Source organism: Salmo salar, chromosome 14 (assembly GCF_965601325.2).
Source record: "Salmo salar chromosome 14, fSalSal1, whole genome shotgun sequence".
In the NCBI taxonomy this organism is placed as follows: domain Eukaryota; kingdom Metazoa; phylum Chordata; class Actinopteri; order Salmoniformes; family Salmonidae; genus Salmo; species Salmo salar.
Window position 1 is genome coordinate 7,658,757 of NC_138304.1, and position 16,264 is coordinate 7,675,020.

General features: G+C 44.7%; 1 protein-coding gene across 32 annotated transcripts in view; it reads right to left on the reverse strand.

Moving 5' to 3' along the window:
• The window catches only part of LOC106568684 (discs large homolog 1-like protein), a 338,585-nt gene that overhangs the window by 27,731 nt on the left and 294,590 nt on the right, over nucleotides 1–16,264 (reverse strand). For all 32 annotated transcript variants that reach the window (XM_014139222.3, XM_014139214.3, XM_014139211.3 and 29 more), the window contains 3 exons: nucleotides 8,908–9,022; nucleotides 5,790–5,966; nucleotides 4,410–4,476 (listed from right to left, as the gene is read on the reverse strand). In XM_014139222.3, coding sequence (XP_013994697.2) covers nucleotides 4,410–4,476; nucleotides 5,790–5,966; nucleotides 8,908–9,022 — 359 coding nt within the window. The remainder of the gene's footprint in view (nucleotides 1–4,409; nucleotides 4,477–5,789; nucleotides 5,967–8,907; nucleotides 9,023–16,264) is intronic.

The window sequence follows — 16,264 nt, forward strand, 5'->3', positions numbered from 1 at the left end:
AAGATGGACATTTAAAATGTATGATTTTGTGGCCAATTAACAATTTCTTTGTGGATGATGATGTGTGCTTGGAGTTATTGTCTTGCTGGAAGATCCACTTGTGGCCAAGTTTCAGCCTTCTGGCAGAGGCAAGCAGGTTTTGGCAAGAAATGTCCTGGTACTGGGTAAAGTTCATGATGTCACTGACCTTAAAAAGGGCCCTGGGACCAGTGGAAGCAAATAGCCCCATAACCAGGCTTCGAATTTCCCGGCAGCATCGATAGCCATGGCCGTTGATGCCGTAATGCCCCCTAAAGAAATCCATGCCTTGTGGCCAAAGCGGTAATTGTGCCCTATGGCTGAATATAATAATTATAATTCCCTTCTCTAAATTATTTATGGACTCCCGAGTAGCGCAGCGGTCTAAGACACTGCATCTCAGTGCAAGAGGCGTCACTACAGTCCCTGGTTCGAATCGAGGCTGAATCACATCCGGCCGTGATTGGGAGTCCTTTGGAGCGGCGCACAATTGGCCCAGCGTCGTCCGGGTTTGGCCGGGGTAGGCCGTCATTGTAAATAAGAATTTGTTCTTAACTGACTTGCCAAGTCAAATAAAGGTTAAATAAAAAAAATCTAACATTCTCTCGACTGCCAATCGCCGTGCCCCGAAGTACCTATCACTCACATGGCTCTCTCAGATATCTAAATTATTAATAGCCAATGACTGACAACAAGCTACAAGTGACAGACACATCGGAAATGCAACGACGTGCATCCTTTTCGAATTCCGAGGCGCATATCGAAGATGTTATAACTGACCACATTTACTTTTCGTCAGCCAACAAGATGAGTAGGCCTAATGTACAGCAAAAGCACAAGCCTATGTCAATCTACTATCCCCCATAGTACAAAAGTTAACCTATTCTACGGGTCAGCTCTCCTTCTGTGCGAGAAATAAATATTCCAAATATACTCTGGGACAGTTGTTGGATGCGATAGATCAAAAAACCTTTAAAAAACAAATGAAGCTGATGCAACAGATTATCTTAAAATGTTGATAAACTATCAGTCAATTTTTCACATAATAAGTGCAGCAATGTGCATACAGAAATAGGCTATAAACTCTAATATTCCAAAATGCAATTACCAGGAAAACAGCGCAAATGCTAGCAGTTTCAAAAATATGTGGACACCTGCTCGTCGGGCATCTCATTTCAAAATCATGGACATTAATATAGAGTTAGTCCCCCCTTTGCTGCTAAAACAGCCTCCACTAGAGGCTGTTTCCACTAGATGTTGGAACATTGCTGCGGGGACTTGCTTCCATTCAGCCACAAGAGCATTAGTGCGGTCAGGCACTGATGTTGGGTGATTAGGCATGGCTTGCAGTCAGCGTTCCAATTCATCCCAAAGGTGCTCGATGGGGTTGAGGTCAGGGCTCTGTGCAGGCCAGTCAAGTTCTTCCACACCGATCTTGACACACAATTTCTGTATGTACCTCGCTTTGCGCATGGGGGAATTGTTATGCTTAAACAGGAAAGGGCCTTCCCCAAACTGTAGTGTTAAGATTTCCCTTCACTGGAACTAAGGGCCTAGCCTGAACCATGAAAAACAGCCTCAGACCATTATTCCTCCTCCACCAAACTTTGCATTTGGGCAGGTAGCATTATCCTAGCTGCTCGGCCAGGAAACCCATTTCATGAAGCTCCCTAACGAACAGTTCTTGTGCTGACAGTGCTTCGAGAGGCAGTTTGGAACTCTGTAGTGAGTGTTGCAACCGAGGAAAGGCAATTTTATGCGCTACGCGCTTCAGCCCTCGCCGGTCCCATTCTGTGAGCATGTGTGGCCTACCACTTCGTGGCTGAGCTGTTATTTCTCCTAGACGTATCCACAATAACAGCACCTACAGTTGACCAGGGCAGCTCTAGCTGGACAGACATTTTATGAGCTGACTTTAATAACTCATCCTATGACGGTGCCACATTGAAAGTCCCTGAGCTCTTCAGTAAGGGCCATTCTACTGCAAATGTTTGTCTATGGAGATCGCACGGCTGTGTGCTAGATTGTATACACCCGTCAGCAACATGTGTGGCTGAAATAGCCAAATCCATTCATTTGAAGGGGTGTCCACATACTTTTGGGCATGTATTGTATGTAATTGAAAGTCTCATTAAAGTTTGGCTACATTTTCAGGCGCCTCCCTCATGTCAGCATCGGTCTGGACATGACAGGCTGTAGCCAATACGCATAGGCTATAACCTACACTTTGACATGTAGGCTAATTATTTATGTACATCTACATACACTTATGTTTTTCTTTAAAGAATAGCTACTGTTTTTTGGTTTAAAAATGTAATTGGATATTTTGGTTAATGGCCTTGATGCCCTGGCAGATTGGAAACCTCTTGAAGGCCAAATGGCCTTGTCCCTAAATGCCCGAGATTCCCGGCTTGCCCATAACAAAGATCCACCACCATATTTTACAATAGGTATGGAGTTATTTTCTGCTCATGCATTCTCATTTAGACGCCAAACCCACTGATGGTGTGCATGGCCAAAGAGCCTACTGTAAAATATGGTGGTGGATCTTTGATGTTATGGGGTTATTTTTCTTGCACTGGTCCTGGACTTTACCCAGTACAAGGACATTTTAGGCAAAAATCTGGGTCCTGGGGCCCTTATTAAGGTCAACAGCATCATGAACTTTACCCAGTGCAAGGTAATTTATTTATTTTTTAAAAAGGTTTTTGACTAAAATGTTGGTCTGGAGCCCTGAAGGTGAGGTATTTCTCAGTCCAGTCAAAGCTCTGTCTGGCACACCAATGGAACCAGCTTCCCCCTGATGCTAGGACAGTAGAGTCCCTGCCCATTTTCCGAAAACGTCTGAAACTGAACCTCTTTGAAGACCATTTTAAATATCTCAGTCTTCCCCCCCGCCCTCAAAAATAAATAACTAGCACCGATTTTCCTTAATAATTCTTAGGGATTGGTGTCCCTTCCACGGGACAGTTGAGCTAATGTAGGCTAATGCGATTAGCATGAGGTTGTAAGTAACAAGACAATTTCCCAGGACATAGACATATCTGATATTGGCACAAAGCATACATTCTTGTTAATCTAACTGCACTGACCAATTTACAGTAGCTATTACAGTGAAAGAATACCATCCTATTGTTTGAGGAGCGTGCACAATTTTGAACATGAAAAGTTATTAATAAACAAATGAGGCACATTTGGGCAGTCTTGATACAACATTTTGAACAGAAATGCAATGGTTCATTGGATCAGTCTAAAACCTTGCACATACACTGCTGCCATCTAGTGGCCAAAGTCTAAATTGCACCTGGGCTGGAATAATACATTATGGCCTTTCTCTTGCATTTCAAAGATGATGGTACAAGATGATGGTATTACATTTTACCAGATCTATTGTGTTATTGTCTCCTACATTCCTTTCACATTTCCACAAACATCAAAGTGTTTCCTTTCAAATGGTACCAAGAATATGCATATCCTTGCTTCAGGGCCTGAGCTACAGGCAGTTAGATTTGGGTATGTCATTTTAAGCGGAAATTGAAAAAAATCCTTAAGAGGATCCGCCCCTTTAAATGACTAAAATATCAATTGAAAACCACATTGTCAATCATTTTGACCCCTACCTTTACGAGAAAAAAGTATTACTTGTTAAACAAAATACCTTTCTCTGAGTATTTTATTAGTATAAAATAATATAATTTGAGCCTCCTGAGTGGCGCAGCGATCTAAGGCACTGCATCGCAGTGTTAGTTGCGTCACTAGCGATCCTGGTTCGATACGGGGCTGTATCGCAGCTGACCGGGAGGCGGCGCACAATTGGCCCAGCGTTGTCCGGGTTAGGGGAGGGTTTGGCCGGCTGGGATGTCCTTGTCCCGTCGCGCTCTAGCGACTCTTGTGGCGGGCTGGGTACATGCACGTGTACGGTGTTGCCACGTGTACGGTGTTTCCTCCAACACATTGGTGCGGCTGGCTTCCGGGTTAAGCGAGCAGCGCGGCTTGGCGGGGTCGTGTTTTAAGGGCTCACGGCTCTCGACCCGTACAGGAGTTGCAGCGATGGGAAAAGACTAACTACCAATTGGATATCATATTGGGGAGAAAAAAGGATTAAAAAAATATTATTTTAAAATGTTTTAGCTCAGCATTTTAATTATTTATTTTACAGTCATTTCTGCTCATCTTTATGAAGGGTGTCAATCATTTCAGACCCCACTGTATATTCCGAATGGTGAGGTCATCCTGTATGCAGACTACATGATTAAATCTAAAATCATACACTTCAAAACCTAATTAAACACAATGCAAGTATTGCTTTAAAGTGCCACAATACTCATTAATCAGATCAACACTAAATCTAATGTCCTCCTTCCTCATAACGAGACAGAAATGTTACTTACCCCTCTGTCTCGCGACTTTGAGTTAAACTTGACTGTCTTTAGCCGCGCCCTCTCTTTCTTCTCCACCCTGAGGGTTAAGGTCATGAAAGTTCATTAGAGGTCATTAACCTGATAAAATATGTCAGTAACACAATTGAGGGTTGCAAGATTATGTAATTTATAGATCGGCAGGTAAGGGTGCTCTCGAGCGGCTAGATGTTCTCTCGGCCATCAGATTTTCCACCAATGCTCCTTATAGGACACATCACTGCACTCATCTCTGTATACACGTCACAAGACCCACTGGTTGATGCTTATGCCTGACTCACACCTATCTGAGATACCTACTGCAGCCGTCATCCTCCACATACAACACCCTTTCATGGGTCGCTCTTCTTTTTAGTTCGCTGCAGCTACCGACTGGAACGAGCTGCAAATAAACACTCAAACTGGACAGTTTTATCTCCATCTCTTCATTCAAAGACTCAATCATGGACACTCTTACAGACAGTTGTGGCTGCCTCGCATGATATATTGTTGTCTCTACCTTCTTTCCCTTTGTGCTGTTGTCTGTGCCCAATAATGTTTGTACCATGTTTTGGGCTGCTACCATGTGCTTCTGACATGTTGTGTTGCTACCATAATGTGTTGTCATGTGTTGCTGCCATGCTATGTTGGTGTCTCTTTATGTAGAGTTGTGGTGTCTCTCTTGTCGTGATGTGTGTTTTTTCATATATATATATATATATATATATATATATATATATATATATATATATATATATACAACACTACATAAAGAGACAACAACATAGCATGGCAGCAACACATGACAACACATTATGGTAGCAACACAACATGGCAGAAGCACATGGTAGCAGACACCACATATATATATATATATATATATATATATATACTATTTTTATATATACTATTTTGTAAATCCTACTGTATGCAACAACCCAATATGATTGGTTAAAATAAGCACCATGCAATTTATAGATTTGCAGTACATATCTTTTCCATTCATTTGTGGCCCTGACATTCAGGACATCGGACACAGAGAAGTATCTATATCCAGACCACTCAGAGGCTATGGATAAATATTCAGAAATGGTCTAATGAAAACCAAAGCTTCGGCAGGGAGAAACCCAATATGTACCTGAATGTGCCAAATCTATTTTAGAACGGCAAGTTCTTCAAAGGTAAATGTGTTTTGCAGTCACAGCATTAATCATGTAGGAGCTGTGGACTATGGCAGGGATAGGCAACTTGTCGAGGAGGTCCAAAACACTTTTGTTTTTATTCTCTCCGTCTAATCAAGGACAGATTCAGACCTGGGACATCAGGAGTACAACTAACTACGAGTTAGAAGAGAAAAACAGGAGGGGGGTTTACCTTCTCTTGCTGGGGATGACACCCACTTCCTCTGCCTCGCCCTCCGGGGTCACCTGCCGTGCCTGCCACCACTCGTCGTCTGAGGCGTTCACCACATGCAGGATGTCCCCGAATTTAAAGTTGAGCCCCTGAGAGGGGAGCCCTGAGTCCTTTGTCTTGTCATAGTCGAATAGGACTCTGGAAAGAGTAGGAAACAATTCACATTCAGTAAGCGAGTTTGATCATTTAGATGTAGTCACCTGGCTGGCATACGGCTAATATTTGATTAACAGTAAACTATAACCTGTAGTAACCAAACATTATACATCTAGTTTGTCAGATGCTTCAAGACCACAAAAGTAGTACAATGTTAAGATGAGTCCACATCCCACGCCATCGGTTGTGTTGATCCTGCTATATGCCTCAACTAAATGAATGGAAATATGAGCACTGCAAATTTAGAAATCTTACAGTGCTTATCTTTACCATTCATTTTAGATTGCAGAATATAACTGAATCTACAAAACAGCTGGCCTGAGACATGGAATTAACTCAACACATGAATACTTTTGACAAACTTCTAAACATCTGAGAAACGTAGATTTTTGGAGGCTAAGCAGGGCTCTAAAGTGCGACAACTTTGGTTGCATATGCAACAAAAACTTTTGCTGTGCGACCAGGAATTTTAATTGGGGACCACCAATGCGACCCAAAAAATAATCCCAATTTTTTGTTTAATTTTTATTTCTAATAACTGTTGTAATGATAAGGCTTCCTTGTATCACTGTTTCCTGAGCGCAGATTATTTAACAATATGCACCATTAATACAGCAAAAACTGCTAGTTTCTAACCAAAACAGTTCAAAAGACCTGACCCATATTACTGGCACAACCTTTTTATCTTCCTGTCACCGAAACCATGCTGCGGGCCGCTATAAAACTACTCGTGGGTCGCATTTGTTTTACACCTTGTTCAGTCATGTTTGTTACCTCATTAGCTAGCTAGCTATCAACCTAGTAACTTTACCAGAACACCCCCCCAAAAAATATGTATATTTTTTTTATTTAACCTTTATTTAAGCAGAGGCCTCAATTTGGGGGCACAGAAAGGAAAAGGGTTAGCATCTTCAGGAGATCAATGATCATAGCAATGAATGAATGACAGATGTCTTGCATGTCGTCATCACAAACCTGACGCTCTAAAAGAGCGTACAATTTTCAATTTAATGCATCTCCATAGGAAAATAGTGATTTTACATCATGTAGAAACCTAATATTCCACAAATGACTAATTTCAATGACAGGAATTTGTATAAACATTTTTGCTTTTTATAATAAACATGTATTTACAGGGTTACAACATTTTTACCCCCCTTTTCGCCAAAATTTGGTGATTACGATCTTGTCTCATCGCTGCAACTCTGCAATGGGCTCGGGAGAGGCAAAGGTCGAGTCATGCGTCTTCCCGAAACATGACCCGCCAAGCCGCTCTTCTTAACACCCACTCACTTAACCCGGAAGCCAGCTGCACCACTGTGTCGGAGGAAACGCCGTTCAACTGACGAGCATGATCAGGCGCCTGGCCCACCACAAGGAGTCGCTAGAGCGCGATGAACCAAACCCTCCCCTAACCCAGACGCCGCTGGGCTAATTGTGCGCCGTCATATGGGACTCCCGGTCACAGCCAGCCTGGGATCGAACCCCAAGCTGTAGTGACACCACAACACTTAGACAGCAGCGCCACTCGTGAGGCCTCTCCTAATTTTTTTAAGTTAGGAGCACCAATGCTACCAATGAAACATTTTAATTTAGAGCCCTGAGTGCAAGGTTAAGCTGAAGACCTTCAATCTATTGAGAGCTGGTGATGTCTTTTACTTTGTTTTGGAGTCATCTCCACCCCTAGAGTTCACTGACGCATGCACCTGTGCATCACACGGTGACGTCATTTTGAATATTGAATAGCTCTGTGTGTTTATGCTAGAGAATTACTGTTGCAGCTCAAACCCTTATTTCCACTGATATAAAGTTTGCGCTGATTCCATAACATGGGGTTTGTGATAGCAGACTTGTTCTACTCATGAGAGGATCTGGACAAGAAAATCACCATGAGATTGTCTGTAAAATCCGAACCGTGTAAGCTACAAACCAATATGTCACCAATATCGAAAGCAGAGACTCTCACAAACACAAAGGTGTTGGTTGTACTGCTCAACGACACACACCAGCTTCAAGGGAGTCGTCAATGTAACCCAGTAGAAATTAGTAGAAATTGCAAAAAGTGCAAAATGTGCCCAAAATAATGTGACCAAACATGGGTCTAAATATTTTTCCCTAAGTTTTCTTATACACTACATTATCAACAGTATGTGGACACCTGCTCTTCGAACATCTCATTCCAAAATGATGGGCATTAATATAGAGTTGATCCCCCCTTTGCTGCTAAAACATCCACCACTCTTCTGGGCAGGCTTTCCACTAGATGTTGGAACATTGCTGCGGGGACTTGCTTCCATTCAGCCACAAGAGCATTAGTGAGGTCAGGCACTGATGTTGGGCAATTAGGTCTGGCTCGTTGTCAGCATTCCAATTCATCCCAAAGGTGTTTGATGGGGTTGAGGTCAGGGCTCTGTGCAGGTGTTGCCTGCACAAGAGTTGTTGTGCGAAGAGTTGTTGTGCTGACGTTGCTTCCAGAAGCAGTTTGGAACTCGGTAGTGAGTGTTGCAACCGAGGACAGAAGATTTAAGGCGCTAAGTGCTTCAGCACTCGGCGGTCGCGTTCTGTGAGCTTGTGTGGCCTACCACTTCACGGTGGGTCGTTGTTGCTCCTAGACGTTTCCACTTCAAAATAACAGCACTTACAGTTGACTGGGGCAGCTCTAGCAGGCCATGAATTTTACGAACTGACTTGTTGGAAAGTAAAAGCCGAAATCAATGTTTCATAAAATATTTTGTTATATATTTTTGGGATATCGACAAGGGTCCTAAAATTCAAAATCAAGTTGCTAAATGATACATTTTCCGACCATTTACAAAACAATTCCATATGTTAGCTTAGTAGATATTGCAATCTAAGGGCTTAGACCTACAGAGGTTAAAGCTAATGGTCATTTACATTTCGGGAGAACCCCTTTAGGTCTTACCTAACGTAGAGTGACCTCTTCTGGCTGGTCCGCAGCGAGCCCGACCCCGAGCTGATGCTGCTGTTCATCATCTGTTCTCGCAGGTCGTGGATCTTGGCTTCAAATCGACTGTACTCTGAAAGGAAAACATAAGCAAAATAGACACAATATTGTCTTAATTCATTTAGAAGAAAAATCTAAAAATGTATAAAAAATATGTACTAAAAGAAACAAAAAGGCCAAATCCCAATAATCTCTCCTTCCTCCCAAAGTGTTCACTTGTTCCCTTCACTGATTTGAAAGTAAAGGACTGGTGTAAGAAATATAGTAGAAACTCCCCCAAGCCCATTCCTCTACCAACCCAATGCGTTTGTGGGAAGTAGTGAACGAGAGTAAACTTAAGAAAGAAGATATTATTGGGACACACCCTATAATATGGGGTCCAAAATTGACACCCTTGATAAAGATGAGAAAAAATGACTATATAAAATAAATATATAAAAACAGGGAAATTATTTTATTTTATACTAATACAATTCCCCAGAGAAAAATATTTATTTTAATAAGTAATATTTATTTTCTCAAATAAGGTTAAGGTAAGGGTTCAAATTATTGACACCCCTGTTTTAATACCTTTCAATACTTCACCTGGTGAGTATAACGGCACTGAGCCTTTTTCTAAAATGTTTTATGAGATTGGGGAACACATTGGGAGTGATCTTACACCATTAATCCATTAACATTTTTTCCAGATTCTTGATATCCTTTGTCTACGCTTATGTACTGCCCTCTTCAATTCAAACCACAGGTTTTTAATGGTCTTCATGTCCGGAGGCTAAAATGGCCATTGCAAAATGAGGTGGCGTGTATTTATGGATGCTAAGGGAAGCCAGGCTTCCTCAAAAAATTGACCAAGGAAATACATTTCCTTCAATTCGCAAGAAGCTGAATGCATCTAAACAGAGAAAGCATCTGAGCGAACGAAACACCGCCCCTCTGTCTCAGTATGTGTAGCCCATTATCTGATGCTGTCTAGTCAAAAAGAGTATGACATTGTTGCCACCCGTAGCGCTGAATACAAGTAAAGCCAGCGAACATTCAGTCTCCTTTCATAAAAATAAATAGAATAACAGCAATCAACGTTGGACTAAACTGAGTGAGCTCAGCGGTGAATGGTCCTGGCGCACCAAAAAAAAAGTGTCAAGGGAAGCCAGTTTGGATATCGCTTCACACCAATCACATCACATCAGAAGCCAAACGTCATGGACAGACAAAACTTGAATTGTTGCATCTTGTTGTGTCATTGTCCTCCGGTGGCTAGCTAGCTATTTCCTAAATTAGCCATGAATGGAGAAAGGGATTTGGACTTGTGGTTTTACCTAATTCTCCGTATTGGCCAATGATTATAATGACGATTCTGATCCAACCATAAATTCATACATGGTGCCTCTGGCCTGAGAGGAAGAAGTTCAACATGTAGCTAGATGTAGTAGGCTAATTTTAACTAGCTGGCCTGGCGCATTGTTGCCCATGAAAGGAAGTTAGGCTAGCGAGCAAGCATTTTAGCCAGGTAGCCTAGGACAACAACAACTAAAAGGGTGTACTGTATGACAGAGTCATAGACCGTTTAGGCAACATGACAGGAAGATGGCATTGGCGCTTCTCTACAAGAAGGGTGAGTCAACTTGTTTTTTCTACTTGCATGGACACACGCACACAGATATCAGTACCATGAGGGGCCTCTCGAGTGGCTTAGTGGTCTAAGGCACTGCATTGCAGAGATGGGGCGCCACTACAGCCTTGGGTTCAATCCCAGGGGGCGGTGCACATTTGGTCAAATGTCGTCCGGGTTAGGGGAGGGAATGGCCTGCCGGGATTTTCTTGTCTCATCGTGCTCTAGCAACTTCTTGTGGCGGGCCTGCAAGTTGACTTTGGTCGTCAGTTGGACGGCGTTTCCTCCGACACATTGGTGTGGCTGGCTTCCGAGTTAAGTGAGCAGGTGCATCCTGTTTCCATTGATCATCCTACAACTTGATTGGAGTCCACCTGTGGTAAATTCAATTGATTGGACATGACTTGGAAAGGCACACACCTCTCTATATCAAAGGTTCCACAATTGACAGTGCATTTCAGAGCAAAAACCAAGCCATGAGGTCGAAGGAATTGTCTGTAGAGTTCCGATAAAGGACTTTTTGTTGCAACATTTTGCTACGTTACAGGCTTATTCTAAAATTGATTAAAAAAGATAATCTACACACAATACCCAATAATGACAAAGAAATGTTTTTTTTTTTTGTTTTGTTTTTTTTGCAAAAACAATTATGAAATACCATATTTACATAAGTATTCAGACCCTTTGCTATGAGACTAAAAATTGAGCTCAGGTGCATCCTGTTTCCATTGATCATCCTTGAGATGTTTCTTCAACTTGATTGGAGTCCACCTGGGGTTAAATTCAATTGAATGGACACACCTGTCTATATACACAGTTGAGAGTCCATGTCAGAGCAAAAACCAAGCCATGAGGTGAAAGGAATTGTCTGTAAAGCTCCTAGACAGGATTGTGCCGAAGCACAGATCTGGGGAAACTAATACATTACAACGGAACGATTTGATTAGTGTAGTGTTAGCTGGCTACATAGTTGTCTTTGCTGTCTTTGTATCTAAGATAATTGTGTAGTTTAGAGTAATTATCGAGGTTAGCTAGCCAGGTTAGCTACTGTTAGCTAGCTACATAGTTGCCTTTGTATCATGATAAGGTGTAGCACTGAAACTATCGAGGTTACCTAGCCAGCTACACTTTCAAACAAAGTCAACAACTCAGCCACTGCTAGCTAGCCTACTTTACCAGCCAGCTGTACTGTATCATTTTAGTCATTTTAGTCAATAAGTTGTCTTTGTCATAGTTTGTCATAGTTTGATAATTGTGTAGTTTAGAGTAATTATCGAGGTTAGCTGGCCAGCTATTTTCGTCCCCCGCGACGCCATTTCCAAACCTAGCCAACTATTACCGACGAGCAACATTGTAGAAACAAAATACATTACAAAGGAACGTCTTGATTAGTGTTATGTTAGCTAGCTACATAGTTGCCTTTGTATCATGATAAGGTGTAGTACTGAAACTATCGAGGTTACCTAGCCAGCTACACTTTCAAACAAAGTCAACAACGCAGCCACTGCTAGCTAGCCTACTTCACCAGCCAGCAGTACTGTATCATTTTAATCATTTTAGTCAATAAGATTTTTGCAACGTAAGCTTAACTTTCTGAACATTCGAGACGTGTAGTCCACTTGTCATTCCAATCTCCTTTGCATTAGCGTAGCCTCTTCTGTAGCCTGTCAACTATGTGTCTGTCTATCCCTGTTCTCTCCCCTCTGCACAGGCCATACAAACGCATCACACCGCGTGGCCGCTGCCACTCTAACCTGGTGGTCCCAGCGCGCACGACCCACGTGGAGTTCCAGGTCTCCGGCAGCCTCTGGAACTGCCGGTCTGCGGCCAACAAGGCAGAGTTCATCTCAGCCTATGCTACCCTCCAGTCCCTCGACTTCTTGGCACTGACGGAAACATGGATTACCACAGATAACACTGCTACTCCTACTGCTCTCTCCTCGTCTGCCCATGTGTTATCGCACACCCCGAGAGCTTCTGGTCAGTGGGGTGGTGGCACTGGGATCCTCATCTCTCCCAAGTGGACATTCTCTCTTTCTCCCCTGACCCATCTGTCTATCGCCTCCTTTGAATTCCATGCTGTCACAGTTACCAGCCCTTTCAAGCTTAACATCCTTATCATTTATCGCCCTCCAGGTTCCCTTGGAGAGTTCATCAATGAGCTTGACGCCTTGATAAGTTCCTTTCCTGAGGATGGCTCACCTCTCACAGTTCTGGGTGACTTTAACCTCCCCACGTCTACCTTTGACTCATTCCTCTCTGCCTCCTTCTTTCCACTCCTCTCCTCTTTTGACCTCACCCTCTCACCTTCCCCCCTACTCACAAGGCAGGCAATACGCTTGACCTCATCTTTACTAGATGCTGTTCTTCCACTAATCTCATTGCAACTCCCCTCCAAGTCTCCGACCACTACCTTGTATCCTTTTCCCTCTCGCTCTCATCCAACACTTCTCACTCTGCCCCTACTCGGATGGTATTGCGCCGTCCCAACCTTCGCTCTCTCTCTCACGCTACTCTCTCCTCTTCCATCCTATCATCTCTTCCCCCTGCTCAAACCTTCTCCAACCTATCTCCTGATTCTGCCTCCTCAACCCTCCTCTCCTCCCTTTCTGCATCCTTTGACTCTCTATGTCCCCTATCCTCCAGGCCGGCTCGGTCCTCCCCTCCTGCTCCGTGGCTCGACGACTCATTGCGAGCTCACAGAACAGGGCTCCGGGCAGCCGAGCGGAAATGGAGGAAAACTCGCCTCCCTGCGGACCTGGCATCCTTTCACTCCCTCCTCTCTACATTTTCCTCTTCTGTCTCTGCTGCTAAAGCCACTTTCTACCACTCTAAATTCCAAGCATCTGCCTCTAACCCTAGGAAGCTCTTTGCCACCTTCTCCTCCCTCCTGAATCCTCCCCCCCCCCCCCTCCCTCTCTGCGGATGACTTCGTCACCCATTTTGAAAAGAAGGTCGACGAAGCCAAACGACACCGCTGGTCCTGCTCACACTGCACTACCCAGTGCTTTGACCTCTTTCTCCCCTCTCTCTCTAGATGAAATCTCACGTCTTGTGACGGCCGGCCGCCCAACAACCTGCCCGCTTGACCCTATCCCCTCCTCTCTTCTCCAGACCATTTCCGGAGACCTTCTCACTTACCTCACCTCGCTCATCAACTCATCCTTGACCGCTGGCTACGTCCCTTCCGTCTTCAAGAGAGCGAGAGTTCTGAAAAAACCTACACTCGATCCCTCCGATGTCAACAACTACAGACCAGTATCCCTTCTTTCTTTTCTCTCCAAAACTCTTGAACGTGCCGTCCTTGGCCAGCTCTCCTGCTATCTCTCTCAGAATGACCTTCTTGATCCAAATCAGTCAGGTTTCAAGACTGGTCATTCAACTGAGACTGCTCTTCTCTGTGTCACGGAGGCTCTCTGCACTGCTAAAGCTAACTCTCTCTCCTCTGCTCTCATCCTTCTAGACCTATCTGCTGCCTTTGATACTGTGAACCATCAGATCCTCCTCTCCACCCTCGCCGAGTTGGACATCTCCGGCGCGGCCCACGCTTGGATTGCGTCCTACCTGACAGGTCGCTCCTACCAGGTGGCGTGGCGAGAATCTGTCTCCGCACCACGTGCTCTCACCACTGGTGTCCCCCAGGGCTCTGTTCTAGGCCCTCTCCTATTCTCGCTATACACCAAGTCACTTGGCACTGTCATATCCTCACATGGTCTCTCCTATCATTGCTATGCAGACGACAAACAATTCATCTTCTCCTTTCCCCCTTCTGATAACCAGGTGGCGAATCGCATCTCTGCATGTCTGGCAGACATATCAGTGTGGATGACGGATCACCACCTCAAGCTGAACCTCGGCAAGACGGAGCTGCTCTTCCTCCCGGGGAAAGACTGCCCATTCCATGATCTCGCCATCACGGTTGACAACTCCATTGTGTCCTCCTCCCAGAGTGCTAAGAACCTTGGCGTGACCCTGGACAACACCCTGTCGTTCTCCACTAACATCAAGGCGGTGACCCGATCCTGTAGGTTCATGCTCTACAACATTCGCAGAGTACGACCCTGCCTCACACAGGAAGCGGCGCAGGTCCTAATCCAGGCACTTGTCATCTCCCGTCTGGATTACTGCAACTCGCTGTTGGCTGGGCTCCCTGCCTGTGCCATTAAACCCCTACAACTCATCCAGAACGCCGCAGCCCGTCTGGTGTTCAACCTTCCCAAGTTCTCTCACGTCACCCCGCTCCTCCGCTCTCTCCACTGGCTTCCAGGTGAAGCTCGCATCCGCTACAAGACCATGGTGCTTGCCTACGGAGATGTGAGGGGAACGGCACCTCCGTACCTTCAGGCTCTGATCAGGCCCTACACCCAAACAAGGGCACTGCGTTCATCCACCTCTGGCCTGCTCGCCTCCCTACCTCTGAGGAAGCACAGTTCCCGCTCAGCCCAGTCAAAACGGTTCGCTGCTCTGGCACCCCAATGGTGGAACAAGCTCCCTCACGACGCCAGGACAGCGGAGTCAATCACCACCTTCCGGAGACACCTGAAACCCCACCTCTTTAAGGAATAGGATAAAGTAATCATTCTAACCCCCCCCCCCCCCCCCCTTAAAAGATTTAGATACACTATTGTAAAGTGGTTGTTCCACTGGATATCATAAGGTGAATGCACCAATTTGTAAGTCGCTCTGGATAAGAGCGTCTGCTAAATGACTTAAATGTAAATGTAAATGGGGAAGGGTACCAAAACATTTCTGCAGCATTCAAGGTCTCCAAAAAACAGTGGCCTCCATCATTGTTAAATGGAAGAAGAACCACCTAGACTCTTCCTAGAGCTGGCCCCCCGGCCAAACTGAGCAATCGGGGGAGAAGGGCCTTGGTCAAGGAGGTGACCAAGAACCCGATGACCAAGAACCCGAGTTCCTCTGTGGAGATGGGACAACCATCTCTGCAGCACTCCACCAAACAGGTTTTTATGGTAGAGTGGCCAGACATTAGCCACTCCTCAGTAAAAGGCACGTGACAGCCCGCCTGGAGTTTGCCAAAAGGCACCTAAAGACTCTCAGATCATGAGAAACAAGATTCTCTGGTCTGATGAAACCAAGATTGAAATCTTTGACCTGAATGCCAAGAGTCACGTCTGTACGAAACCTGCACCATCCTTACGGTGAAGCATGGTGGTGACAGCATAATGCTGTGGGGATGTTTTTCAGCTGCAGGGACAGGGAGACTAGTCAGGATCGAGCCAAAGATGAACAGATTAAAGTACAGAGAGATCCTTGAAAACCTGCTCCATAGCACTCAGGAACTCCGACTGCGGCGAAGGTTCATCTTCCAACAGGACAATGACCCTAAGCACACAGTCAAGACAACGCAGGAGTGGTTTAGGGACAAGTCTCTGAATGTCCTTGAGAGGCCCAGCCAGAGCCCGGACTTGAACCCGGTCGAACATCTCTGGAGAGACCTGAAAATAGCTGTGCTGCAACGCTCCCCATCCAACCTGACAGAGCTTGAGAGGATCTGCAGAGAAGAATGGGAGAAACTCCCCAAAAACAGGTGTACCAAGCTTGTAGCGTCTTACCCAAGAAGACTTGATGCTGTAATTGCTTCCAAAGGTGATTCAACAAAGTACTGAGTGAAGGGTCTGAATACTTATGTAAATGTGATCTGTTTTTGTTGTTGTAATAAATTAGCAACAATTTCTAAAAACC